This window comes from Astatotilapia calliptera, chromosome 10, assembly GCF_964374335.1.
Source record: "Astatotilapia calliptera chromosome 10, fAstCal68.1, whole genome shotgun sequence".
NCBI classification, from domain to species: Eukaryota; Metazoa; Chordata; class Actinopteri; order Cichliformes; family Cichlidae; genus Astatotilapia; species Astatotilapia calliptera.
The window spans coordinates 18,740,098-18,767,806 of record NC_137431.1 but is presented as its reverse complement, the minus strand read 5'-3'; the positions used below and the strand labels follow the sequence as shown (position 1 = coordinate 18,767,806).

At 39.2% G+C, this 27,709-nt stretch overlaps 1 protein-coding gene across 3 annotated transcripts; it reads left to right on the top strand.

Annotated features, from left to right (window-relative positions):
- The first annotated feature begins 218 nt into the window (after nt 1–218).
- b3glctb (beta 3-glucosyltransferase b) lies at nt 219–27,530 on the top strand. Of its 3 annotated transcripts, none has more exons than XM_026182975.2 (16): nt 219–399; nt 1,311–1,348; nt 1,441–1,468; nt 1,679–1,788; nt 8,839–8,915; nt 9,024–9,135; nt 9,298–9,434; nt 11,037–11,100; nt 11,768–11,884; nt 12,626–12,695; nt 15,165–15,278; nt 20,114–20,213; nt 23,186–23,305; nt 24,030–24,174; nt 25,216–25,366; nt 25,650–27,530. In XM_026182975.2, the coding sequence occupies exons 1-15, from the start codon at nt 339–341 to the stop codon at nt 25,348–25,350; spliced, it is 1,428 nt and encodes a 475-aa protein (XP_026038760.1). In that variant the 5' UTR covers nt 219–338; the 3' UTR covers nt 25,351–25,366; nt 25,650–27,530. The 3 variants fall into 3 exon arrangements, with proteins under 3 accessions (XP_026038760.1, XP_026038761.1, XP_080163265.1); XM_026182976.2 differs by having other exon boundaries at nt 328–399; nt 8,811–8,915; XM_080307139.1 differs by lacking the exon at nt 219–399 and adding an exon at nt 784–1,214.
- The last annotated feature ends 179 nt before the right edge of the window (nt 27,531–27,709 follow it).

The following is a 27,709-nucleotide window of genomic DNA, read 5'->3' as shown; positions in this document are numbered from 1 at the left end:
ATTTACCTAATTTTAAAACCTGCTGATTTTTTTTAAGTTAATCTTAGATTTTAGGAGGGCATACCTTTATTGGCATGAATAGTACAAAAATTTAGGTTGAATTCCTATTTACTGTGACCAGAGACAATTATTTATATTATATCCCGTTTCTGTAACAATCCGATCCAATACCAGACATCGAAAACCAAACTACTCATTTGTTGTCCGCTAGAGGTCGCTACAGCTCCGCACTAACTGCCACTACATGAAAGCTCACGCCTCCGGTACAGAGATGTAGCAAACCGATTTCTTCAGTTCGCCATGGAAACACGGTGATTGAACCAGTACCACTAGGAGTCATGTCACACCGTGATATGTTTTACGGATGCAGACTGGTCGCTGTGCTTCTCATTTGTCTCGGTAAGTGAAGTGAAACGTCTGCAGATCCGAGGCAGGGGTGCAGTTAGCTTACCCGCCACACAAAGCTGGACACACTGTGTCAGCAGCCGGAAGTGGCTTTGAGTTGTTCTTTGAAAGTAGTGAAATATAACGTTGTTTAACTCTGCATTAAAAATTATGAACCAAGGTCATTTTTAACCTTGTCAAATTTTAACGTAAAGTCATAATGACATTTGTTCTGTTTTTCTGTCTTTCTAAAGAAAGTGAGAGATATAGCGCATGGTTTTATTTTTAAAATCAAAAGAGGAAATGGTATTAATGCGCAGGTATCGTTATCATCCGCTGTGGTTGCTGACAGGTCTGCCGAAGCGTGGGGGGCTGCAAATGAAGCTGAAGGTGTCTTAAAAAACATGCTGATACATGCTGATAATTTCTACACTTTATAATTGTTCTCTTTTATTACCAGAAAAAGTCGTTTTAGTTTAGTTGTATACAACTACCATCCAAATGTCATAGTAAAAATCAAGACCCGTCAAACTAGGCAACAGTTTTCTAATCTTCTCTTGTCTGAGCCCGTGTTTAATTGGAGCCTCAGTTTCTTGTTCTTAGCTGACAACAGTGTTACTCGGTGCGGTCTCTGCTGCTGCCGCCCATCTGCTTCAAGGTTGTGTGTTCAGAAAAGCTCTTGTGCATACCTCGATAGTAACAGGTTACGTAAGTTACCGTTACCTTTCTATCAGCTCAAAGCAGTCTGGCCATTCTCCTCTGACCTCTGACATGACTTGCTGACTGGATAAACAGTTAAACAGGTGCACCTAATGAAGTGGCCATTGAGTGTAGGTACTGGTTTGATTTAAACTGAAAAATCAAAAAAAGATATTTTTTGTCTCCTCACAAATAATTGTTCAGTTGTCTTTTCTTTCCATACCAAGACGTCTTTGCTGGAGACAAACACACAGGGCCTGATCATGTAAGTGCTGCTTTTTAGTTTCTTGTTGTAAATTAATGCTTTGCCACGTGCCTCAGCAATGTGTTTTTGTCAATCTCTCTGACTGTCCACAGGCAGCAGAGCGCAGGAAACACTCTGTCGGTGAGTGAGAGGGCGATCTAACATTTTGTACAACTATTTGGGAAATAAACAAGTTCTATAGCGCATCTTATAATAATGTGTCTAAGAGCGTACTTTGAAATATTGTAGATGAGTTTAAATTCGAACATGAAAGGATGAAAGGATTAGCGCTTCCTCTTTGTTTTCTTAACCAGTCATCAGGATACATATTCCATGCATGTCTTTTCACAGAGCTGGAGGACGTAATGATAGTGATCCAGAGCCAGAGGAACTCCTACCATGCCCGTCGCAGTGGTCAAAGGAAAGTGGAGATTCTGCAGCAGGCAGCCCGACTTGGGCAGGTAACATCTGCCATGCTTTGTTATAATCTTCCTATTTTCCTGTACACGCTCATACATGTATTGTACAGAAGGCACGCTGAGTATAGTCTCCATAAGAAAATATCAACATTCTTCTTATGTTATAAAAATCTGCTATAATCGTTTATGTGAATTCATTTACAGTGATAATGAATAAAGGAAGTTAACCATTTGAAGTCATTTGCAATCATAAGGTGAAGTAATGAGGCGCTACAAGCAGGCTCTACTCATGACAGTGTCATGGTCAGTGATGGTCAGAGTGCTCGCTTTGATTGGAACCTCTTAGAAGATTAAAAAGAAGACGACTGGACTTCTTTAAGCTTGTGAAGATGTCACTGCTCATCCAAGAGGTTTCTGCAGGTGTTAGAACTACAGAAGAAGCCTCTTGGATGAGTGTCTGAGAGAGGCAGTGAAGACAAAGGCTATCTCCCGTTACAAAAGCTCTCATCAACCATCAGCCATCTTGAGCAGATGTTGTGGCTTTCTTCAGTTTTTTGGGCTCTTGGCTCGTATTCTAAAGGAACTAACTTCCTGATGTTACTGAAAATCAGCAGCAGCAGCCGACTTCAGAGGGAAATGAATCTCCGTGCCATCATCCTGTATCAACCATCTTCCCAGTGCAGAATGAGATTGACAGCCAAGATGGGGTTTTTTTCTTATACTTACATTTCTCTACAAGTGATTTATTGAAACATGTGCGAGCATACATGGAGATACAGTAGATAAGTCAAAAACAGAGATTGCATGATTCTAATGAGCTTGAAAGTCAATATTTGATACGACCATTTTTATTCTTTAACACAGCCCGATTGGTTCGGGGTCACATCTGTTCACAGGGGGGTTGATAGTGATGGTTGTGTGTCCTTGTGTGTGTGTGTGAGTGGTCTGTGTGTGTCTGTATATGTGTAGGTGTGTTTATGTATGGCTCAGCCTGGGTGACCCTTGGCCCCTGTGGGACATGGTTGAGGAGGGTGGCCTTGCCCCTCCCCCGGGATGTAAGTACTTTTGGTTCCAGGGTGCATGGCTTGATGTTTTGCCGTACTTGTTGGCCCACTCCTTTGGAGGTTGTGGTCCAGGGTGGCCTCTTCAGTGCAGTTGGGGGCTCTGCTGAGAGTTGGGCGGTTCTCAGGCATCTGAGGCCCTGTTTTTGTCTTTGGTGGCATGGGCTGCCTGCCGTCTCTGGGTCTCTGGGGGCCTTGCTCTTTGGCTCTAAGGGCTCCATCTGGGGCCCACTTCCTTCCTCTGCTGCTATGTGCACACAGTTGTCATCGAGATGTGGTCTCGGCTCTTCAGTACTCTGTGGGAGCAGCAGATGCCTGGGTCTCCTGGGTCTTTCTCTGTCTGATGGGGCCGTTATTACCAAAATTGTTAGTTTGTGTATCCATCCATCCAGGTGCTACTTTTTTGCATGTTTATTCTTACAGGTGCAGCACTTGGAGGCCCATCATGCTTTTTCACTTGTGCTCTGTCCTCTTGTCCTTTTCATTTCATCTATTTCCCCTCCCTTTTTTTCTTGCTCTTTTTCTTGTGCTTGTCAACTCTGGCAATGCTGTATTAGACATGCACTCATGTGAGTAATAGTAGAAATGAATAAAGAAAGAAAGAAAACACAAACAAAAGGGGGCCTAAAGACTCCAGAGCTCGTCTTGGAAAAGCAAATATGTTTGGCACAACAGTTCATTTAGATCCTGATTCTGATTGCAAAAGCTGCCAGACATGAAGACAGGCTAAAAAAAACTCCAGCCTGAACTCTCTTAGCCAAGCTTTCTTGTAATTTCTTTAAGTAGTCTACAGGAATAGTTCTCCAGGCTTCTTAAAGGACATAGAAAGCTGTTCTTTGGATGTTTGGTGACTCATTAAATCATTAACCTAATTAATTAATTAATTAATTAATTAAGTGATTTTAAAATTTGGATTCATCACGCCATCAGATCTGTCGCCACTGATTTTCAGGTCAGGTTTGCATAATTTGGCACATCTCAGCCTTTTCTCCCTGTTTCCTTTCTTTGAAAATGGCTTCTTGGCAGCCACCCTTCCACTCAGACCATTTCTGTAGAGGCTTCAGTGAACAGTGGATGGATCAAATGTCAAAATTTGTTTGTTATGTATAGACACAAAACTGTTACATCCCTTCACTTGGGTGCTTATATGCTTGTGTGCAGTATTGAATGACTCAACAAGAAGAAACAAACATTCCTGTGAAAATGGTCAGGTACAAGGTCTGCATTGAAAATGTGTGAAAAAGCAGCCAATGTCCAAAGAAAGAAAAGCTGGAGAACTATTACTCAAGTCAGTTTAAAAGATTACAAGAGTTTTCTCCTAATTAGATGCTTGTTTTGACATTTGGGGGCAGGTTCTTACATAAACTTGTCTTGAAAATCTCCAGGTCAACCTCTAATTAAAAATTGCAATAGTGTATTTTATTTTATTTTATTTTTTCATTTTTTGTGTCCCGTTTGGATCTTTAGCCATCAGAATTGTTGTCTTAAGGCCAAGAAAGATGCCAAGCGGATTTATTTTACCAAGTGGATCATCATGGCCTTGCCATATTGGTCCATTTGATTGACCTTTATTATAATTATGAATTTATTTTATTTTCGGTTGCTACAAACGGGACAGATATAGTGTATTTTAACTAAAAAGGCAAACAAGGTGGAAAAAACACATTACTGCGTATGGCATAAAGAGACGCCAGCATCCCAGCATGAAAACACCGTCACGTTGATGCAGTACAGCAGAGAGAGCATCATCATTTAGGGCTGCTTTGCTGTTTCTGGGCCTTGGTGATTCAGGTGGACGATTACTCCAAACAAAGTAAACCTAAACACACACACAGACCGCATTCAACTGCAGATGCTGATGTATTGACTCCATTATGGGTGAGCTTAAGCAGTTGTGTAAAACGCAACAGTCCTCCTGAGCATCGTGCAGGTCTAATCCGCAGATAATTGAAACACAATTTGGAGGTTATTGCTGCCATAGGCGTTCATTAAATCCAATGGTTCATTTACACTTTACACCATAATTTTAAAGCTTTAATGGGTGAATTTTGTCTAATTAGAATACAATTTATTTCTCAGGGGTTTTTTGTATCGATAAGCATCACTGGTGTTAATGGACAAAACATAAAGCCACCTCCACGCTTGCTTAGTTTAAAGCTCATAAGTGAGCTACTTTAGTTTCTATGGTGGATTTTTATGGCTGATTCTTATGCCTGTTTTATGATTGCACTTTACTGTGCCAGCAGGACAGGACAGCAATCCTTTAAGTACTTTAGCTTTTATTAGGTGTCAAAAAATGTTAAAACTGATTTATGCTTTGTTGCGGTATTAACATGGCACCAATAGATGTCCTCCTTTCCACAGAGCCTCTGAAGGAAGCCAGGCTCACTGTTTTCATGCAGTAAGCGTTTAATGGTACCTGCCTGCAGGGTATCTCTCAAAAGTATTTTGTTACCAGTGAAATGAGATGACAGGTTTATGGATGTGATGGGGTGCAGTAGATGTAGATGTTTATTTTCCTTTGAGATGAATTGGTACTGTGAAATATGAGTCTGATGTTTTCTCTTTACCTGCAGTTTAAATTGAGGAAAAACTGCCTGATTGCAAGAAATGGTAAAAAATTCAAGCAGCAGGGGCTCTGTGAAAAGATTTCCAAAGCTAAATCGTAAAATCTTCACTTTCACCCTTTTTTTAAAGAGCAGGTGGTGATCGAAAACTGTAGTGAAGGCGTAAAATAGAAAAGGGCGATGAATGTTGGTGAGTTACTAATGAAATCAATGTTTTAAAAAAACCCCAGAAAAATATGCTTTACTTTTAGTTTTTGGAAAAAACTAAAAGAGTTCCAGCATTGTGATTGGCTGGAGCCATTCTATGTAACATTTAAACATGTTATCCTTTCCCTCGCTCCTGGTACTCTGGCTTCCTCCCAGGTTGATTGGTGATTCTAAATTGGCTGTAAGACATTTGGCCTTTGTGCTGCTTTAACAAGTGAATTTCCTCAGTGCGGCATTAGTAAAGTCTCTATCTCTGGCCTCCTTCACTGCATCAATGAATCTTCTTTGTGGCCTTCCTCTTTTCTTACTGCTTGGCACCTCTATCTTTAATGTCTTTGTCCAGTATATATGCGCTATCCCTCAGCTGCACAGGTCCAAAATAGCTCTACCTATTCTTTGTCTCCATGTGCTGTCTACAAAAACCATCTGCCTTTTGTAGACAGTTTCGTAGGTGGGAGAACACACAGGTCCTTAGAAAGGCTTTTCAAGCTTTGTGCATCTCTATAATGTTTCGTCTAAGGTTCAGTGAAAGTAGTTGGAAATGAGACTGTTTGACGGATATGGGTGCAGCACCATGCTTGTAGGAATCTTGTTAATCTGATGACTTTTCATGGATATAATGTCATTTCTTCACAAAAGCTGGAAGGGTGTGATTGGAACTGAAAGCTTTTGATTTGATGCTTATTGCAGCATAAAGACCTTAAAGCGGTTGCGTAATCCTTGTTTAAGGTGACTTTTCTGCTGATGTTGATTTTCACTGACGGCACGGTTTAAATGCTGACTCTGATGTCCTGCCAGCTTGTTGTTTAACTCTCTTGCAGGCTTTTTTCCTGCAGCAATTAATGGTGGTGGTCAAAATGTGACTAAAATATCATCAATAGCATCTCAGGTTTTAATTCACCAGAAAACAGCGCTTCAACTTACAAGTGAGAAAGTTCTTTACTAAAACACACAGCCCACTTGTACGTAGAGCAACATGTCTGAGTGACCTTTATAACAGTTTTGGAAAAGTGTTGTGTCCTTTTTTAAATGAGGAGGTGTTTAGCGCTGTCATATGCTCTTTCAGTCTGAAGATTGTATGATTGTACAAAATGAAGGAGAGGGGGAATCATCAAACCAAGCTTTGTAAATGGAACATCAGATAATTGCTTTATTCAATATACTGGCAAAGAACATCCGTGTGGTCGGACATAAATTTACAACAGAGTGGAGCATTTTATTTTGGTCATAGGTCATGTTTTGTAGCAGCCGTTCATCTTGCATAAATCAATTTGCACACTTGACATAACTTAATAGCTTGCACACCTCTCTTGCTGCCAGACAGTTAAAGGCCTTTTAGTCTCCTGGTTCTGTAACAACATATGTAACGAGGGGCTTAATCTCTGCACCAGCTTTCACTTCAGTTGACCCATACATCAGTTATTCCTCCCAATTGCTTCTTTACAACCAATTTAAATAGCTACATGGAAAAGACTTATGACTGTACGAATCCTCTATTTTCTAGTCTCATTCTGAGCTTGTAATCGCCGAGACTATAGGCTCTATATGAAGTAGCACAAATCCCACTATACTGAAACCTGCTGCAGAGGGTGTCTGCAAGATTGTTTCCTGAACTCTTCTTCACTGAGAACTAAGTTACTGAAGTAATGATTTTAGGGAGAAAAAAAAGCATTTTTTTGTCTAAAAATTTTTTAATTATCAGAAATAAAGTGTTGATTATATGTTTGATTTTAATTGAAACCATACTAACTTTTTTTAATTTGAAAAATGGACGCAGATTAAATACTTAAGGATTTACTACATAATGTAGTCTTGATGGCACTCTACCAAAGCTGCAACAGATGTTAGGAGTTCAGTAAAATCAAAACCAGAACCAGTTTATGAATTTGAATAAGAAGCAGCTTCTTCTGGTTATTGAAATTGACTGACATCACATGGTAGCTCCCCCAAATTCTCTACTATGACTCTTTTGAAGTATGGAATAAAACTGGCAAATCCCATAAAGTGACTGGGATGTCCCAAACACTTTTGGAAAGCCATTTTATTGCACTCAAAATCCTGTCAAAACCTATAAATGGAACTTGCTGTTACCTCTCTTCAGGTCAAGTTGTGCCTCTTGTCATATTTCAGATGTCTGTGTTCCCAGATGGTGGAATTTGAGTTACATTTTAATGTCATGAAACATTTTGGCAGGCAGGACTCGGGAATGAGGGATAAAATAAAAGGCAGCTTTATTACTGAGCTTATGAAAACTGTGCGCAAAATGCAAAAAACTCAAAATTAGCAAGATACACACAGGATAACGAGAGGCGAGGGAACAGGCGAGAGCCCAGCTGGGACTCATTTCAGATGACAAGACAGAGGAAGTAGAATTAGGCACAAGATACAAGAAGAAGAATAGACACCAGAATAAAAGAAGAAGAAACAGAACGTGGGAACAGAAACACCAGCTTGACACAAATACAGACGCAGGATGCAGAGACCAGACCGACACAAGGACACAGCTCTGGAAACAGAAACAGAAAGGGAAAACAAAAGATAAAAATAAGACTCAACCAGAGAAGAAGAACGTAGAATACAAACAGACTGCTGGAGGATATGATGATGACAAAGGAAAAATAGGAATCTTACAAACATTACAAAAGAGCCAAAGTAAGAAACAATTGAGACACAAAACAAAACCAAATCTTGAACTCAGAAAAAAACTCAAAAAATAACATTTAAGGTAAATATATCAGAGAAACATCCAAAAACGACTCCAACAGAGCTGCAGGGTAGGTCACTAGAACTTTTCCAGTAAATAAATAAAAAGTTTAAATATCCATCCTGTAACATAAGTTTGAAGTTGACATACAGTACTGATGAATCACTATGTTTTAAAGAAAAATGCTAGCTAATATAACAAAGCAATGGGCTTCAACGTATTGTTTTTGATTGATTTAAATCTGCATTCATTAAAGTTTAGGTGTTTGAAATAGAAATTTAGTCCACATTTGCATTTATTTACACCTTTGTAGTTCTGGTGTTTTGTGCGTTTGTCTGTTGTAAGACTACGGTCATCATATGTATGCGAAATATGTTATTTGATGTATTGGTACTACCCGTACTAGTAAACTATGGGACATAGTGGGGACATAAGATGCTTATGCAGAGAAACTGAAATCATCATAAATGAATCATTAAAATGCTTCTGTAGGGGTTCAGCTCAGTGTTTTTCATGTGACTGCAGGATGATTCAGCTCTTATGTGCCATGCAGGGAGTTCCAGTGATTGTTCTTCTCCATGAGCTGTCACAGTATGAAGGGGACTGGAGTATCCTCCCTGCACTTCCTCGGTGAGTGTTGAGCACTCAAATGAAGATGAGTAACTTATTAAAATTACGTTGCATGACAGCTTATTTAACCTTGATGGTTTGGCATTGTTAAGTTGTCAATCTTCTCAGGCTCTTTGTCAAATATGGACATTCAGCTTCCTGGTTGTTCTTCATAGAGGAGGAAACCAAAGTCACACTGTCTGCTCTGCTGGAGGTCCTCAACAGATATCCAGCTCAAGAGGTGGGATACACACACACACACACACACACACACACACACACACACACACACACACACACACACACACACACACACACACACAAGCACCTCAATAACAGTAGTGACTGTGCACTCAATTGCTATGCATAAAATGATGATCATGGTGATCTTTTTGCAATACAGGAGTGGTTTTTGGGTAAGCGTCTCCATGACAACGAGGCCTCCATCATTCACCACTATGCCTTCTCTGAGGACCCCAGTTCCTTCAGTTACCCTGACACCACAGCAGGCTGGGCTCTCAGTGCGCCGCTGCTCAAGAGGTGAGCGTAAAGATTAAAGTGAGTCCCTGTGTTGCTCTCCTCTCTTCTTTTACACATTTAGCAGACCTTTATAAGCTTTCTAATAAGACATCTGTTAATTGTAAAGACTAAGCTAAATTCAGCCAATAAAAATAAGGACCTACAAGAGTGAGGGAGACAGTTTACAGTAACAAAAACAAAAAAGAAAAGATGAGAAAGAAAAGGCACGGCTAAAAATAAATCTTTTAAAAAAGAAATGTTCCCAGAATGACTTTTAATGCAGCACTTATTTTTTGTCCCACTAAGAAAAAAGTTATCAGCTGCAATCTTAACTAGGGATGGGTATCGTTTAGGTTTTATCCGATACCGGTGCCAAATCGGTACTTTTGAAACGGTGCCGGTGCTCAAACGGTGCTCAAACCGGTGCTTAAAGAATGGAGAACACAAAATTGGTCCAAAAGCCTCTCATGTTCAGCTGGTTTTTTGTAAAAAGATAACAATGTTAGCCTTTTCTGCAGCTATGGGGCATATATGGCATCACTCTTGGCTGGAAGCAGTGCTTAAACAATGGAAAAAACACAAACTTTGTCCTAAACCTCTCATGTTTAGCTGTTTTCCACTTTTTCTTTGGTCATTTTAGCCTTTTTGGCCAGGGTGAAAGGAGTATCTGCCATCAAACAAGAAGACAGCCGCATGTAGCTATGATGATGTTTGCTAGTTCACTATACATGCATTAATGTAATAACGTGGTTAGCCTACTCAACGTAAATTACACACGAACATTAAGCTACTCACGCAGAGAAGAACGGCTCCTGCTGCATCATCATCCGTCATCATTTCTGCTACACTGGCAGGGCTAGGGGCCAGGACTCTCCTCTTCGGGGTTTTTGGGGGATATTGCTAACTCCGGGTCAGATAACAGGCAACCCACGCACAGTAGATGCGCTCGGTGTGAGGTCTCGCAGCAAGCTATCATACGGCGCATTTCTGGGCTTTTAAAAAAAACGCTATGCGTCGCCAGGTGTTTCATCGGATTCGAGGTGTTACCTCCTTTGACAGTATCACAGTATCAGCTTAAAGTACTTGTTGCAGGCTGCTGAGTTTGCATATTTTGCTGTGAAGTACAGCCAGACTTTTGACCTCTTCGCCTTGGACATTTTAATCTGTAGCTCTGCTCTAAAAGAACGTACGTACCTGGACCCGCCTACTATCCTCGGAAACGTAAAATTATTGGCTAGAAGTGTATCACAGAAATAAAGCACCGAAATGTGCGCTGCTTTTCGGTCTGGTTACTACCGTTTATGTCAGAACCGGTGCCATCATGGCACCGGACACCGGTACCCATCCCTAATCTTAACCATTACCTGTTGCTTCACTCACAGTGTAAAATACATCTTATATATTTTATATTAGGATTTGTTGCAGGCCCTTACTTTGTCCACCGTCTCTTTCTACCTTTAAAATCGCCTACCCTTCAAGGTTGACTTCTGATTGGCTGCTTTCCTGCAAAATAATAACTGAGTAACTTTCAGTCATTGTTGTTAATTTCATTATATAATATGGGAACCTGCTCATTTCATCTGTGCTTTGTTACCTTCTTTCTTCAACCTTCATGTGTTTCAGACTCACAGAGCGGATACGGTCTGAGAATCTCAAGTCAGATTTTACAATCGACCTGAAGCATGAGGTACTTTGTCACTTTCTTGGAGCGTTTAAATCAATTATAACCAAACAAAAACTGGTTCAGTTCAACTTTGTGCTTCTTCTTCTGTGAAAATTGAAATCAGTGTCTTTCAGTCTACGAGCTGAGCTAAAGTACATTATAACAGCATTTCCTCCCCGTAGCTTTTGATCTGCAGCTTTGGTAGATCGTTTATTATTTTTCAACACATCACTGGAGCAGTTAGCATTTACAGTCCTGTGAAAAACTTAAGTACACCCCTACTGCTTCCATAAGAATTAAGAGGGTAAGTAGCAACCAGGTGCAGCTGAAATGCACTTTAATTTATAATCATCAGCAAGTTTGAGCACCTTTAAAAAAGCAGAAGTTTTGGTGGTTTGCTGCTCTGAGCATTCAGGTGTGTGTTAACACAATGTCACAGTCTTCCAGGTCAGACCAAATGCTGACAGAGAAAGTAGTGGAAGTAAAAACACGTTTAAAGTTTAAAGGACCTGGATTAGCTGTTGTTAATATCTGAGACCAGACTGGAATTTATCTTTACTGTTTCCTTATTTGACTTTTTTTTTTTTTGTGCCTTTTTACTTATTTGTCAAGTTTACCATCACTAATTTGAATATAGTGACAAAACACTTTAACCTTTGAATTTGTCTTCATGCATGTTCTGTTTTTCTAGATTGCTTTGTTTATTTGGGAGGAAGGACATGGCCCAAAGCTGACAGCAGTTCCAGAGTTTTGCACACAGCCGAGAGACGGCTGTGCTACCGCGTTTACAACCTACCTGCCCGACTGCGTATGTAACAGCTTCACTCTGTCTGGTTATTCTAGATATAACTTTCATTTCAGTTCTTCTCATTTTGTGTGAACTTTGGTGTAAAACCAAATCTGTTATGACAGCTACCTGTAGATTTTTTTTTCTAAGTCAACAATAGTTATTTTTGACTCACGTATGCGGCAAGACTGTTTTATTATCGCTAACATCTTGGCAATAATACGTAACGTTCATTGTTTACTCAACAAACTCAATGAAATCTTAAGATATTCCTCTTATTTAGTTTAAATTGTCAAATATGAGCACAGGAAAAACTGGCTAAACGCGTTGGACCTTTTTCCAGTGTGCAGTAATCCATCACTTTAAGTCACAACAAATTACAGCTGAGCTGTCCATATTAGTTAGACTGAAGTCAGCCCTTTATGCCACTGCCAAAGTCTGCTGTATGGGAATGCAAACAGAAATTTCTGTGAGCAAGTGAGCTGATTTAATCTGAAGGGTTAATGGAAATCAAGTGCACAGCTACCTGCACTGAATGCTTTAAAAACTATTTGAACAGATCGAGTATAAATCTCTGCTACATGATTTTTATGCATCTGAAACATAAGACGAGTTGAGCATATGCGATATTATGTAGACATTACATGTATTGCTGATATGAAACACATATTCTGAAGCACATTTTTTTTACCCATTGATGGCTACAGTGCTTTTTTTCCCCCAATGAAGGCAGACACTTTTTCTCTTTCTCTCTTATTTTAGGGGCATCCAGTGTCGAAGAATGATGTATTTGTTGCTGTGAAAACTTGCCAAAAGTTCCACTCAGATCGAGGTGTGTGTACAACTTCGGACAAATTAACAATACTTTGTTCTGCAGAGGTGTAAGTAGGTAACAAGATCCATCATGTCAGTAAGCACACATATACTAATTCAAAATTTGTTAATCTAAATTAATTATTTAACATTCAATACATTTGGTTATCTAAAATATATCTTCTAGCTACAGCTCTAGCTATCTCAAATAATAGAAAGAACCTTAAAGTACAAGTATACTTTAGATTAGATTAGATTAGATTAGATAGAACTTTATTAATCCCTCGGGTGGGTTCCTCTGGGAAATTCGATTTCCAAAAAAGCACAGCACCGACAGAAGTTACAGAGTTACAGAATTATATATATATATATATATATATATATATATATATTAGGGGTGCAACGATACACAAAATTCACGGTTCGGTTCGATACTTTGGTGTCACGGTTCGATATTTTTTCGATACAAAAAAATGTTCATGCATTTTTAATTTGTCATTTATTAAAATTATAAATATATATTTTAACTCAAAAGTACAGTTTTTAAATTTAACCCTAACCCTTGTGCGTGTTTTTTATTTTGACAGCGAATGCGCACCTGCGGACCACTTATGTGCAGCCCTGGTTATTTAGCTCGTCATATCGCAGCCACAGAAATTCTTTTGTCCATGAAACCATAAAGCTGCACTTTCTTTTTGCCTTATAGTCTGATTTGTCATAACTTCTCCGTTTTGTGGTAAGCTTTTCTTTGGCTGTCACTTCTTCACCCTGACCTGTCTTATTTGGCTCAGCAGAACTGAAATGCTTTTACACACTCACTCACATAAGCTCAGCGATTCTCTGCGCGATCAACCTCTCACATGTGTAAGCTGCGGGAGATTTCACTTGTCATGTTTGCATAGTAAGCTAACGATTAATAAGACGATGTCAGAGGAATTGGTGCACAAATTATCATCACTCACAGATCAGTGCTGTCGCTCTCTATACACAGTTCGCACGATTGCAAAGTGAAAGCAAAAAAACGAGCGCAAATTCAAACGCGACTTCAATATGTCACATATTGACAGTGGCTCACCGATGCCAATGACATAATTACCCAGCTACATTTCTGAAAGAATGCAAAAGCATTGACATATATTTTTCCTACAATAGCCCGACGGGCAGGGCAGAGATAGATTTTGGTAGCCCGACTGAAAAAAATCGCTAGCTCCGGGACGTCGGGCTAGCGATATTGCAAGCCCTGTATCTGATTGAGGAATCACTCATCTTTGGAAAAGAGAGTTTATTACAGAGAAATGGCTCTTTCCAAAATAAAAGCTATACTATCCGCTTCTTCTGGGCTATATTCTCAGCAGCATAAGGAGAATCATGTGCTAACAGCTGTCTAAATGACTCGGCTAAAGTTAGTAGCATGCTTGCTTTTTTTTGTCTGCTTCCACTTGTCTTTGCACTAGGATGATGTCGGTGTAAATGTGCAGTCATATTCGTTGTGTTCCCACTAGTGCTTTCAGGTTAATCTCGTTGAAATGACCTTAACGCCACAACACGGCAAATCTCCGTTAACGAGCTACCGCCGATCGCTCTGTGCATGGGGCTAGACGGCCAACACGTTAACGAGCTAACTGCGCTAGCACACTAGTTCACACCCATGTAATTGAGCATTGCATGGCACATCCAACATACTGTTTTACTTTAGTCCATGACTCGCTTACCTTCAGGGTCATACGTCACATGAAAACCAAAATAATTCCAAACGCCAGATCTGAATGAGGGTGGGGGAGGTGCCCTGCGCTCTTCCTTCTGACTATGCTGTCTGTGTTGAGCGCTCAGTGGATCTGCGCTGGACAGTGCAGCCTAGGCGGAGTAGTCGAACACAGATTCACTGAGCGCTCAACACAGACAGCATCGTCAGAAGGAAAATTGATAAAATAAATTACAAATGTTGTATTGTTCGATACATATGCGTACCGAACCGAAAGCACTGTATCGAACGGTTCAATATCGATACGAATATCGTTGCACCCCTAATATATAAATATATATATATATATATATATACACACACACACAGGTAATTGAGAGTGATTGAGACACACAGGAATAATAACAATGCAACTCAGATATAATAATATATTTCAGTATATTAAAGTTTTTGTATTTGTAATAATTTGTGCAATTATTCAAAGCACTGATGCTCTGTACAAGTGAATAATTAGTGGATGTGTTTCAGAATAAATTAAGGTAAGATGAGTCCCCCTTATCATGGATCACTTTTAAGTTATTACTTTGTAGGTTTTTTGTGTCATGTCTAAAGACTAAAGACTATAAATTATAGTCTATTAATTAAATAGAAGCTTTGCCTGCCATCAATCAGTGCTTCACTAGTCATAGCTACTGTATATATATCTGTTTGTATGTGTCTACAGCTCAGTGGTGAAGGCTTAATGTTGTTGCAGGTTCGGTTATCTTTCCCCATTCATTTCCACAGTACCAGTGGTGAAGGCGACCTGGGAGAAAGAGTCTGGGTTTTTAGAGTATTATAGCGATGTTACTGATGCCTCCATACCAACAGTCAGTTTGGGAGTGTCCAATACTGAGAGGGGTAAGTTCATTAGCAGCAACAATTTTTACTGATAACTGCTGGATACAGATCAGAATATTCAATTACATTTTATTCATACAGCATCAATTCACAACAGTCACCTCAAGGAGGTTTATATTGTAAAGTAAAGAGTCTACAATATTAGAATGAAACCCCAACAATCATGTGATGCACCGTATTGTGTGTGTATAACCTCTTTTTAGGTTTTGTGGATATTATACATGGTTATGCTGAGAATATGTCAGCCAGTTTCCACTGGAAATGCCTTTTGGTTAAACTGTCAGCAAGGAATTTGCATTTGCACTGTTAAATTTTTATGTAACCTTAATGCACATAAAAAACTATGGAAGCCCGTTTCCGCCACAAAAAAAAGGAAAAAGGATCCATAACTCAAAATTTCGAGTTATTTTCTCGAAATTTCGAGTTATTTTCTCGAAATTTCGACATATTAACTCAAAAATTTGAGAAAAGCAACTCGAAATTTCGAGTTAGCGCTGCCAATCAGTAATCTACGTGAATGACGTCATTTCCATGTTACCCGGAAGCTGAAGCCCTCAGCTACAAATGCTACAGCTAAGCTACCGGTATTACATCCAGTCGTGAATGCACAGATTGCTGAGTGTTTTCAGCCTGGCTTCACAAATGATGAAATCCCTGTGTTATTAGCTGAATCACATGGTGTTACTATCAGCAAACATACTTTAATTTGTTGGGATCCGTTTTTGAGTGCGCGGTCCTGCGCCATATGCTTCCGGGTAACAAGAAAGCGACCTCATTCACGTATATTTTTGATTGGCAGAGCTAACTCGAAATTTCGAGAAAATAACTCGAAATTTCGAGTTATGGATACTAGCTTTTTTTTTTTTTAGTGGCGGAAACGGGCTTCCATAAAAAACAGCTGCTTGTTTAAGTGAAAATACATTAATGGGTTTTTTGCACTAGTAAAGTTGTGGAGTTGTAAAGTATTTTGTCTAATGTCAATTATATCGTCAGTTATATCATTATCGCAAATTTTCAAATGTTTATCGTGATAAATATTTTTGGTCGTATCGCCCTGCTCTACTCTGATCTTCCTGGAGCTGATCATTGACTGAGTCTTTGCCCTCCTGGCTATTGTTCATTCCTTTCAGATGGTAGTCTTCAGTTTTCTTCCACGTCTCTCTGGTTTGGCTTTGCATTTTAAAGCATTGGAGATCGTTTTAGCTGAGCAGCCTATCATTTTCTGCACTTCTTTACATGTTTTCCCCTCTACAATCAATGTTTTGATTAAAGCATGGTGTTCTGAACAATGTCGGGCACGACCCATCTTTCTCAGGTTTTCAGAGAGAATTGCATGTAAAACACGTGCTGGCTTCATGCTTAAATAAGTTCCATGTGAATGACACCTGTTTCTTCACATAATGAATGACCTTACTGATTGGACTCCATACTGCTATTATTTTGAACATGCCCCTTTCACTTAATTATTTAATTACACAGACTCAGGTGCATCCATATCATGAATGTTGGGTCTGTTGGTCTCTCTGACTCTACTACACCTACTGGTAAATTATTTGCCATGTAATAATACGATTTCTACCAAAAAGATCGTGGCTCGGCTCGAACTGACAGTCTTGGTCGTTGTGTCCTTGGGCAAAACGCTTCACCAGTTGCCTACTGGTGGTGGTCAAAGGGCCCGGTGGCGCCAGTGTCCGGCAGCCTCGCCTCTGTCAGTGCGCCCCAGGGTGGCTGTGGCTACAATGTAGCTTGCCATCACCAGTGTGTGAATGTGTGTGTGAATGGGTGGATGAATGAATGTGTAAAGCGCTTTGGAGTCCTTAGGGACTTGTAAAGCGCTATACAGGGAGTGCAGAATTATTAGGAAAGTTGTATTTTTGAGGAATAATTTTATTATTGAACAACAACCATGTTCTCAATGAACCCAAAAAACTCATTAAAATCAAAGCTGAATGTTTTTGGAAGTAGTTTTTAGTTTGTTTTTAGTTTTAGCTATTTTAGGGGGATATCTGTGTGTGCAGGTGACTATTACTGTGCATAATTATTAGGCAACTTAACAAAAAACAAATATATACCCATTTCAATTATTTATTTTTACCAGTGAAACCAATATAACATCTCCACATTCACAAATATACGTTTCTGACATTCAAAAACAAAACAAAAACAAATCAGCGACCAATATAGCCACCTTTCTTTGCAAGGACACTCAAAAGCCTGCCATCCCTGGATTCTGTCAGTGTTTTGATCTGTTCACCATCAACATTGCGTGCAGCAGCAACCACAGCCTCCCAGACACTGTTCAGAGAGGTGTACTGTTTTCCCTCCTTGTAAATCTCACATTTGATGATGGACCACAGGTTCTCAATGGGGTTCAGATCAGGTGAACAAGGAGGCCATGTCATTAGTTTTTCTTGCCAGCCACACTGTGGAGTACTTGGACGCGTGTGATGGAGCATTGTCCTGCATGAAAATCATGTTTTTCTTGAAGGATGCAGACTTCTTCCTGTACCACTGCTTGAACAAGGTGTCTTCCAGAAACTGGCAGTAGGACTGGGAGTTGAGCTTGACTCCATCCTCAACCCAAAAAGGCCCCACAAGCTCATCTTTGATGATACCAGCCCAAACCAGTACTCCACCTCCACCTTGCTGGCGTCTGAGTCGGACTGGAGCTCTCTGCCCTTTACCAATCCAGCCACGGGCCCATCCATCTGGCCCATCAAGACTCACTCTCATTTCATCAGTCCATAAAACCTTAGAAAAATCAGTCTTGAGATATTTCTTGGCCCAGTCTTGACGTTTCAGCTTGTGTGTCTTGTTCAGTGGTGGTTGTCTTTCAGCCTTTCTTACCTTGGCCATGTCTCTGAGTATTGCACACCTTGTGCTTTTGGGCACTCCAGTGATGTTGCAGCTCTGAAATATGGCCAAACTGGTGGCAAGTGGCATCTTGGCAGCTGCACGCTTGACTTTTCTCAGTTCATGGGCAGTTATTTTGTGCCTTGGTTTTTCCACACGCTTCTTGCGACCCTGTTGACTATTTTGAATGAAACGCTTGATTGTTCGATGATCACGCTTCAGAAGCAATTTTGAGACTGCTGCATCCCTCTGCAAGATATCTCACTATTTTTGACTTTTCTGAGTCTGTCAAGTCCTTCTTTTGACCCATTTTGCCAAAGGAAAGGACGTTGCCTAATAATTATGCACACCTGATATAGGGTGTTGATGTCATTAGACCACACCCCTTCTCATTACAGAGATGCACATCACCTAATATGCTTAATTGGTAGTAGGCTTTCGAGCCTATACAGCTTGGAGTAAGACAACATGCATGAAGAGGATGATGTGGACAAAATACTCATTTGCCTAATAATTCTGCACTCCCTGTACAAATACAGGCCATTTACCACAACTCTGGTTAGTCACATTGGACTGCTATTATTTTGAACACAACTGTACATCACTTAAAGTCCAATAACCAAACTTTTAAACTTTGTGAAAAGCCTTCCCAGAAGTGTTAAAGCTATTATATCTCCAAAGGGTGGGCCGGCATCATAGTAAACCCTATGGATTAAGAATGGGTTGTCAAGTTCATATGCATGTGACAGCAGACAAATATATAATAGCAATATAGTGTACGGATCCGGCTTTTAGGAAAACTCCCCGTTTACATGAACAAATTGGAATCTATCAGATAGCTATGAATCTATGTTGTGTTCTAATCTCTGTGGTCACATATTGGGGTCATTGGTATTGAATGCTGCGCTGAGGTCTAACGGAACAAGCACAGAGATGTGTCCCCTGTCAGAGGTCAGATGAAGATCATTTGTAGCTTAAAATTGTTGGGAAGACTAGTCAGATTGTGTAGACACTCCAGAATATGCATTAATAAAGTCATCACGAAACTACCTACATGACAATAAGAAAGGCAGAGTTGGTCATAAGCCAAAAATGCACTTTATGTTTCGTACTATTTAGGAGATGCTGGTATGCTGAGAAATATGGCAAACATTGTGCCTGATTTGTATCAGCATTTATGCAAGTGTCGTCTGATCATGCTCAGTGAAACATGGAACACATTTGGGGATACTGGAGCACAATGTTGCCCTGAGCTGCAGGCATAAAAGCTGCAAGTGTTAAAGTTAATGAAGGAAAATTTAAAGCTCCTGGTCCCTGGCTCACCTCTGCACAGCTGGCTAATCACAGGATGTAATAGCTCCTTTCCTGAGGACTGAAGTATCGAGCTCCATATTTCCTTACACATTTGAAGTGCACCACAGTCAGTCTATGAGCAGACAAATCAAAAGACAGTCTGATTTAATCAGTTAACTGGCTGTTAGCGGTGAAAAGAAGTGTGTATGTCACCTAATCTTTGTCATAATAGGCGCTCGAGCAAAAAATACTAAACAGAGCTTCTGTGAAAAAGACACGGACACCAGTTTTATCTCTCTAATGATATCACTCTTGTCTGAGATGCACCTTTGTGCTTTACTTGAAGTCCATTCACATGGAAGGGAGTTGCACATCCATCTATTCCTCATATCTATGCTTTCTCCTCTTGCACTTTGTCCACAACCTTTTCTTGGCTCTACTTTGTCATTTCACACACATGCAGGTGCTTTTGCTCATTCTTCCAATTCTCCCCATTTTTTATCATTTTGTAAACATTTTCTTCCATTTTATTGAAACACAACATTAACAAGTGCACTAAGAGAGGACAGCTCATCCAAAGGTCATGACCTTGACATGATTATCAACCAAAATAAATCAGCTCGAGCTGTTATTGAATGTGATGTTGAATCTTTTTCACATTTTCTTCTGTATATTTTATTCCCCTAAAGGACACTGTGGGAAGACGTTTGCAATCTTGAGGCGGTTTTTAGGCAAAGCTGTGCCGAAAGCCGATTGGCTGCTCATCGTTGATGATGATACTCTCATCAGGTAAGCTGGAAAATATTTTTTCTCTTTATTTAACACACACAGAAATTAATACATTGATATATCTATGGGCTCAAAATGTGACAGTCTTCATTACAAAGCTTTCTTCGTTATGAATTAGCATACATGTTTTTATTGAACATTTGAAGAACCAGCAAAAAAAACAAACTCTTGTAGAGTACATAAAGTCAGAGATAGAAAAGACAAGGAGCAGGTGCATCTAGTACAGGTAGAGCTGCTGCAAAAACCCACAGAGCCCAGCAGCCAGCGTAACAAATTCTGGATCCTTTGCTTTTAGTTAGCATTAGCAGCACATCCTGCGTCCGATGTGAAAGGACTTTTATGCTGCGCACTGTGACTCACAGCAATGGTCCTGGGTCAGCCCTGACTTTGTGTTAAACTAATCCTAAAGTAATAATGGTATTTCTAGCCACTGATATACCACAACTTTTTCCTTTCAACAGCTACTGAAAGTTAGGGGACCTAGCTGCTATCGGATATTTATATAGCGATCCTCCAGCTTCAAACTGTATCACCCTTCAAGGACCTGCAGTTCAAAAAAGCGCCCCCCCGACAGCCAAACCCATCTGTTCTCTGATTGGATTGTTACATTTGTGATTGACATGACATTGACCAATCAGATGAAAGGAAGAAAAATAGGGTCAAAATCCGTACTTGTAACTTGCAGGGGTTTTTTTTCTAAGTCCACACACAAATCTTTTTTACGCACGCACAAATCTTTTTTACACATACAAATCTTTTTTACGCACACACAAATCTTTTTTACACATACAAATCTTTTTTACGCACACACAAATCTTTTTTACACATACAAATCTTTTTTACGCACACACAAATTCTTTTTACACATACAAATCTTTTTTACGCACACACAAATCTTTTTTACACATACAAATCTTTTTTACAAGTACAAAATATTTATGACCACATTTTGAGCCCATATATATCACAATACAATGTTATGAATAAAATAAAAAGCTACAGCCAGTCAGCCAGTAACTATAATCATGAAAGTTGTTTATAAAAAGGTTTATGATGTACTTTTTCCATTCTAATCTGCATATTTAATATGAAATGCAAAAAAAAAGAAGTATTGTAGTGAAGTTTGCAAAAAAGTCCCCAATGTTAATCTTGTGTATCCTCCTATCCTGAATATATGGCCACAATGTCTAATGTCTAATGTCTAATGTTTCAATTCAACTGTTTTTAGTATCATTTACACTGTTGTATAAAATCAAACATGTAGCCCTGCACACTGGATTTGAGCGTCACGCCTTAAAATAGGATGCCACAGTTGAAAAAAGTCAGTGTGGGGCATTTCTTGCCTCTTAGGTAATCCACAATCAACTGTAAATACTATTATTGCAAAATGCAAGTAATCAGGAACCACAGCAGCTCAGCCGTAGCAGAAACCACGTAAAGTTACAGTGCAGACTCATCGAACGCTGTGGTCTCCGACACTCAATAACTGCAGGGCTCCAAACATCCTCTGGCATGAGCAAAAAACTGGCCCAGTACTTTTTTCTATTTATAGTGTATATGTATACTAGGAGTGGGGGGAAAAATCGATTCTGTGTAGTATCGTGATATTTTGTTTGCTAATAATGTATCGATAAAAGGACAGCAGAAATCGATATTTTGTTACAAAAAAGGTTTTTGTGCTCTGACTTCAGAGACTTTTTCTGAGCAACAATCCTGACATTCCTTCACTGTCCAAATGTGTTTAACTTTTTTTATGGCAGCAATAAACATAAGAGTTTACTTATTTTAATTTAAGACATGTTTTATTTTAATTAAGTTTAAAACTTTTTTATTTAATGTAAAATTATATTTTGTTTTAATTTACTTTCAAATTCTTCAATTGCTGAATGGGCTGCAGTTTTCATAAATTGCATAGTTCAGAATAGCTATAATTGTACCAGATGGTTACATTCAGTTAAGTTGGACTAGACTGTAATACAAACCGTTCAGTTTGTCAACAATAAAACTGACTGAAATGAGAGAAAGACTGAGTGTGAGACTTTGATATTAGATAAAATGAATATTGATAAAGTTTACCTTTATGTACAGAATCTGAATATCGCAAAATATTTTAAAAAATTGCAATAATATTGTATCGTGCGTTAAGTATTGTGAGAATATCGTATCGTGGGATGTATAGTGATTCCCACCTCTAATGTATACTGTAGCATAGAAAACATGTCTGTTTGGGTTGCTGCCTTTCAATTGATCCTTATATCATAATGTTGTTACTTGTTGTTACTAAGATTAACTTCCACAATGTCACAATCTGGCTGAAGCACACTGCGTGGCCTTTGAATAGTGGACCCAAACGCACACACAATGGAACATGGAACGTAATTTGATTTAACAAAAGGCGAGCTGTTTTATAAGGCTGATGAAAAGGTACAGACAAAGGGCAAGGCAAACCGATGCAAAACTAAGCATTAACCTAAACTGGGTAAACTAAAATAGAACATGAAAAACTTTGACATGAACAAACCAGGACATGGATACATGAAACCCGGAAACATGGCTTGAAACAACAGACGACCTGACAATGAATGCATGACAGCAGACTACATAAATACATACGAGGCAGACGAGGAGAAAGGAAACACACGTGGAACACAGCTAATTGGAATGAACATAATGACGCGACAGGGAGAGGGAAACTAAACTCAATGAACATGGGACAGACCTCTTCAAAATAAAACAGGAAACATAACGAGACGCAGACATGGCAATGCGAGCCTGACGACATAGACGTGAAACACACGACAGACGTAGATGTGGACTTAACGTGACGGACGGACGAGGAACACGGACACTGTAAAAACATACAGAGGGAAAAGGGGACTGGAGATGAGACATGGACATAACTAATATTTTATTGTAGGCATGTAGGTACTACGTATGCTATGCAAACTTTCTCTCTCTTGGTCCACCAACAGTTTACCCCGGTTGAGACAGTTGCTGCGTTGCTATGACCCAAAGGAAGCAGTGAGCCTGGGGGAAAGATATGGCTATGGCTTGACCCAGAAGGGATACAGCTACACCACCGGAGGAGGAGGGTGAGGCTGGGTCAGATGATATTTTTGGGTTGTCGGTGTTAATGATTGTTGAGCCAAAACATGCAAAACCTTGTGTGAAAATTTGAACATTACTGATTTTTCTTTATTTAACATTAGAGGCAATAGTTGTACCTTAGCTATTACATAGCTACAATCAGATACAAGCAAGGCATGGCATCAAGGCCCATATTAGCTGGAACCAGTAATTTTTTTTCTGTTACATTGTACTTCTCCGTTGGCTTTGGTCTCAATTTGCATTAAAAGAGCCAGACCATAGTAAAAGGGAGTTAAAGCTGTTAGGCTGTGTGAGGATTTACCAGTGTTGCAATAAAGCAAAAATAAATGTTGCAATACAAACTCTATGCTTCTTACACGGGGTTTGTCCCAAAACCTTTGGCTTTCCTTGCAGTTTTCATGTCAGCTTTGAATTAAATACTGATAATAATATAACCACATTCTTCTGTGCATTATGTAATCCAGTCAAATGTTTTTTGCACATTTGTTCTTGTTGAAAATCTTTAACTGATGACTAAAATAAAAATAGTTTTTGGAGGGGTTAATGTATACATACCTAATATGCCTACATAGTAAGAACATAACAGAGGGAGCACTACACACTGAACACTGTGTGTGTGTGTGTGTGTGTGTGTGTGTGTGTGTGTGTGTGTGTGTGTGTGTGTGTGTGTGTGTGTGTGTGTGTGTGTGTGTGTGTGTGTGTGTGAAGGATGGTGCTCAGCAGGACGGCGGTGTCCAGGCTACTTTCCAGTAGTTGTGGTTGCTACAGCGATGATGCTCCTGATGACATGGTGCTGGGCAGGTGCTTCACTACGCTCGGTGTTCCCATTACACACAGTCCACTATTCCACCAGGTAGAGAGCAACACGCACGTGTTCTTGTCACGGTGAACAGCTCTCTTGATGACGTTGTTTTTATTTTTATGAGAGTTGTAAAATAGAATAGAATAGAATTCAACTTTATTGTCATTGCACATGCACAGGTACAGGGCAACGAAATGCAGTTTGCATCCATCCAGAAGTGCTTTAGTGATATAGATATATTACAATATATATTAGCAATAATATAGATATGTAAGTATATTACAGAAATGGGTCTAAAACTTCCTGGGAAAGCAATGCGTAAATTAATTTGGTCTGTTTAAGCAGGTCAGCTGAACACAGAAAATGTGTGACAGATGTAAAGCATGAAGTTTTAATTAAACAGTAAATATCTGCTTGACTTAAATAGGAATCGTTTTTTTAAGAGCAGCTGCTTATGAACTTAAAATCTATTGTAATGTTTTCATTTACTGGAGCACCAATTTAATATGAGGCTGTTTAGTAAAAATAAATCCAAAGTGCTAAAGTTTAAGATGTGTGGGTAGGAGAATAGAAGAAGAGCCTTTCAAACCATTTCTGTCTTTGTTTTCTTGCTTTTGCGAAGTGACTCACACCTTGATTAAATGCACAGAGACGCCACTTAAATGAGCCCAAATTGCCCCAAGTGTTAATGAAGACATTAACCTTTACTTAGGACCAGATGATGCAGAGTGTGATACTCTCTTCCTGTTTGCCTTGTTTAAATGAAGGTCAATTAGAGAGACCCAGAGAATGCCATGTGGTTCTGCTTTCCTAACAGAGTGCTGAACCTCGCAACCCGAGAGAAACAATGTTTGCCACGTAGAAAAATAATTGAGACATTAATCATTTTGTCCCAGAAGCTTGCAGCTTTGTAATTAAACTGGTGGGGCTTTTTGAATTTTATTCATGTGTTTTCTGCCTGTTAATTATAGTTTAACTTATGATTATGCGTTTACTGCTGGCTCTTTGAGATAATACAGATATCCTTGTTCTGTGGATAGGCGTGCGGGGCACACGCACAGACAGACAAACCGCTTGTCCTTGATATTTCAGGCCCGACCAGATGACTACTCCGAGGAAATGATCTCCACGCAGCACGCCATCTCCTTCCACAAGCACTGGAATGTAGATCCCGTGGCTGTCTACAGATACTGGCTGCAGGACACGCGACCACGAGATGAACTGTAGAAACTGTGTTTATGCAGTAAGTATGTCGTAGACAAGAATCAGTAACCACTGTTAAGGCTGCTGTAACATCCAGATAATGTGGGGAATTTGCCACATTTGTTTTGACATTGGTGTGTAGACTTTTGAGATCCCAATAAACAGATCTGACGAATCCCACCGCTGCATTTGGCAACAAATGCTCCGTAGCTCAGTACACACACTGGTCCAAGGAGTAAAATAATACTATTTTACCTCAGACACAAAGCTAGTCGCTGCTGTGGGTCATTCAGCTCATTGATATTATTTCTCTACCTCCACAGTTTCAACTCTGCCAACAAGAGCTCGAAATGTACGAAAGTGGTGGTGATACAGCTTCAACTCCTGGATCAAAGCATGAAATTCTCCCTGCTGCTGCCTTCTTGTAAGACGTGGATTGAACCAAATTCTTAGTCTCTTCCTTTTCTTCTTTAGAAAAGGTTCGGCTCATCATTGCTTGATGTTGACTTCTGTTTTTCACTGTACGTTTTTTTTTGTAGGACAAATTTTCAGCAAAAACGCAACGCATTCGACATGCTATATACATTACGCGACACGTTTGAATCTGGACATTTAACCATTGTTTATTTGCAACGCACTCTGTGAGTAATGGACTTCAGACTAAAAGTTTGATGAATGCACTTTGTGATGATGGTAAAGTGAGGAGGAATTTGCCCAACATGTGATATTTTGCAGAATTAGGATCCAGAGTCGGACAAAGTAAACAAACAAAATATTAATAGGTCACAAGCAGTGTTGGTCAAGTTACTTAAAAATAGTAATTAGTTGAAAAAAAAACTTCTCCAAGAATGTAATCCTGTTACTTTACTGATTACTTATTTTCAAAAGTAATGAGTTACTTTATTATTTAGTTACTTTAAAAAAAACAAAAACATAATAAAGCACTAGACCTTTCTGCCCAATTCTATTTATTTCTGCATAATCCATCATATAAAATGTAATCAAATGAAAAAGTCTGTTTTTAAAACTTTTTATTAGTTTTAATCTTTTGACTTTATGCACATTGCATCAGACAAAAATTAAATTATATGCAACAGTCTTTGACTTGAAGAAATTTGTTTAACATTTAAACCTATTTTCTGCATATTCCAGCATATAAAATAAAAATAATGTTTTGTGTTTACACTCGCTTTTTCAGATAGATGCAAGTAAAACAGCAAAAAATGAATAAAATCAAAGATTCCGCAGCACTAAGTCCCGTCACTCTCAACTCTATTGTCACCTCTTTACTCGTTACTTTACTTTACTTACTTTACTCGTTAATATGTTACTGCCCATCTCTGGTCACAAGCAAAAGTCCAAAACACACTCGGCATCTGAAAACTCCAGGTAACAAACAGAAGGGTATCAACAGAGGAAGTTCAACAAAGCCAAAGAATGCCTGACGACTGCAGTCATCAGCTTTTTCTGCTTAAGGACCAAGAAGTCAAACTAATATACTTGGAATAATAAAGCAAAGAAAAACTGGAATCAAACACAGAACAGCTGAAAACCTGTCCAAAAGGGCAAAATTAAAGCCCCAAACCCCACAGACTATTACACAAAATCGGACAGCGATTTGTGTGAATTTGTCCAGTTTTGACGTATTTTCTGGTCAGCATAGACAAAAGTTGGAGGACATGATAATTTTTTCCTATTTCTTGGTTAAAGACTAGCTGTTGCCTGGATTGTGAAAACTTGTTAACTTTGTGTTGTAAAATTAGATTATTTATTTATTTTGGGGGGGGGTTCGGTCTGAAACCTGAAAAAAGACGATTTGAGATCAGTCTCATAAAGTACACTAATTACCATTTCATATGTCATCACTATACAGAAAGATTCTGAAATGCACACTGTGAAGACTATTTATCTGTACAGTAAATTCCACGTGTGCATATTTTTGTCTATTTTCTTTGAATAAATCTGAAAATCTGAGGTTCAGTTGAAGTAAGCAGAACTTTATTTTTGATGTGTGAACGGCAGCACTGTGCGAATGTGGGTCAGTTAAAGAGTTGCCATCAGAGGTGACGAGATGAATTAAAATGTAATGTTTCATCCATTGTGTGGAAATGTTGGCGTGTTAACTGAAAATCTGCCATGTCTTTAAATTAACTTTTGAGGTTTTTTCGTAATGTTGAAATAAATATTCAGGAACATTTAACAAAGCCTTTTTATTTTTTGTTGAGTTACTGACATTAAGAATTGTTGTATTATGTGTGGCGGCGGATCCAGATGTAGACTCGTGAAATAAACAGATCTTTATTTTTGAAATCTAGTAAAAAAATCCAAACATGAAGACACACGAGAGGAGAAGAACCGAGTACCAACAATACAACACGACAAA

Excerpts from the sequence above, each read along its gene's own strand:
- b3glctb (XM_026182975.2), top strand. The coding sequence starts at position 339 with ATGTCACACCGTGATATGTTTTACGGATGCAGACTGGTCGCTGTGCTT. Across the intron at positions 15,279-20,113 it reads AGTGTCCAATACTGAGAGGG|GACACTGTGGGAAGACGTTT; the intron begins GTAAGTTCATTA and ends ATTCCCCTAAAG. Across the intron at positions 23,306-24,029 it reads TACACCACCGGAGGAGGAGG|GATGGTGCTCAGCAGGACGG; the intron begins GTGAGGCTGGGT and ends GTGTGTGTGAAG.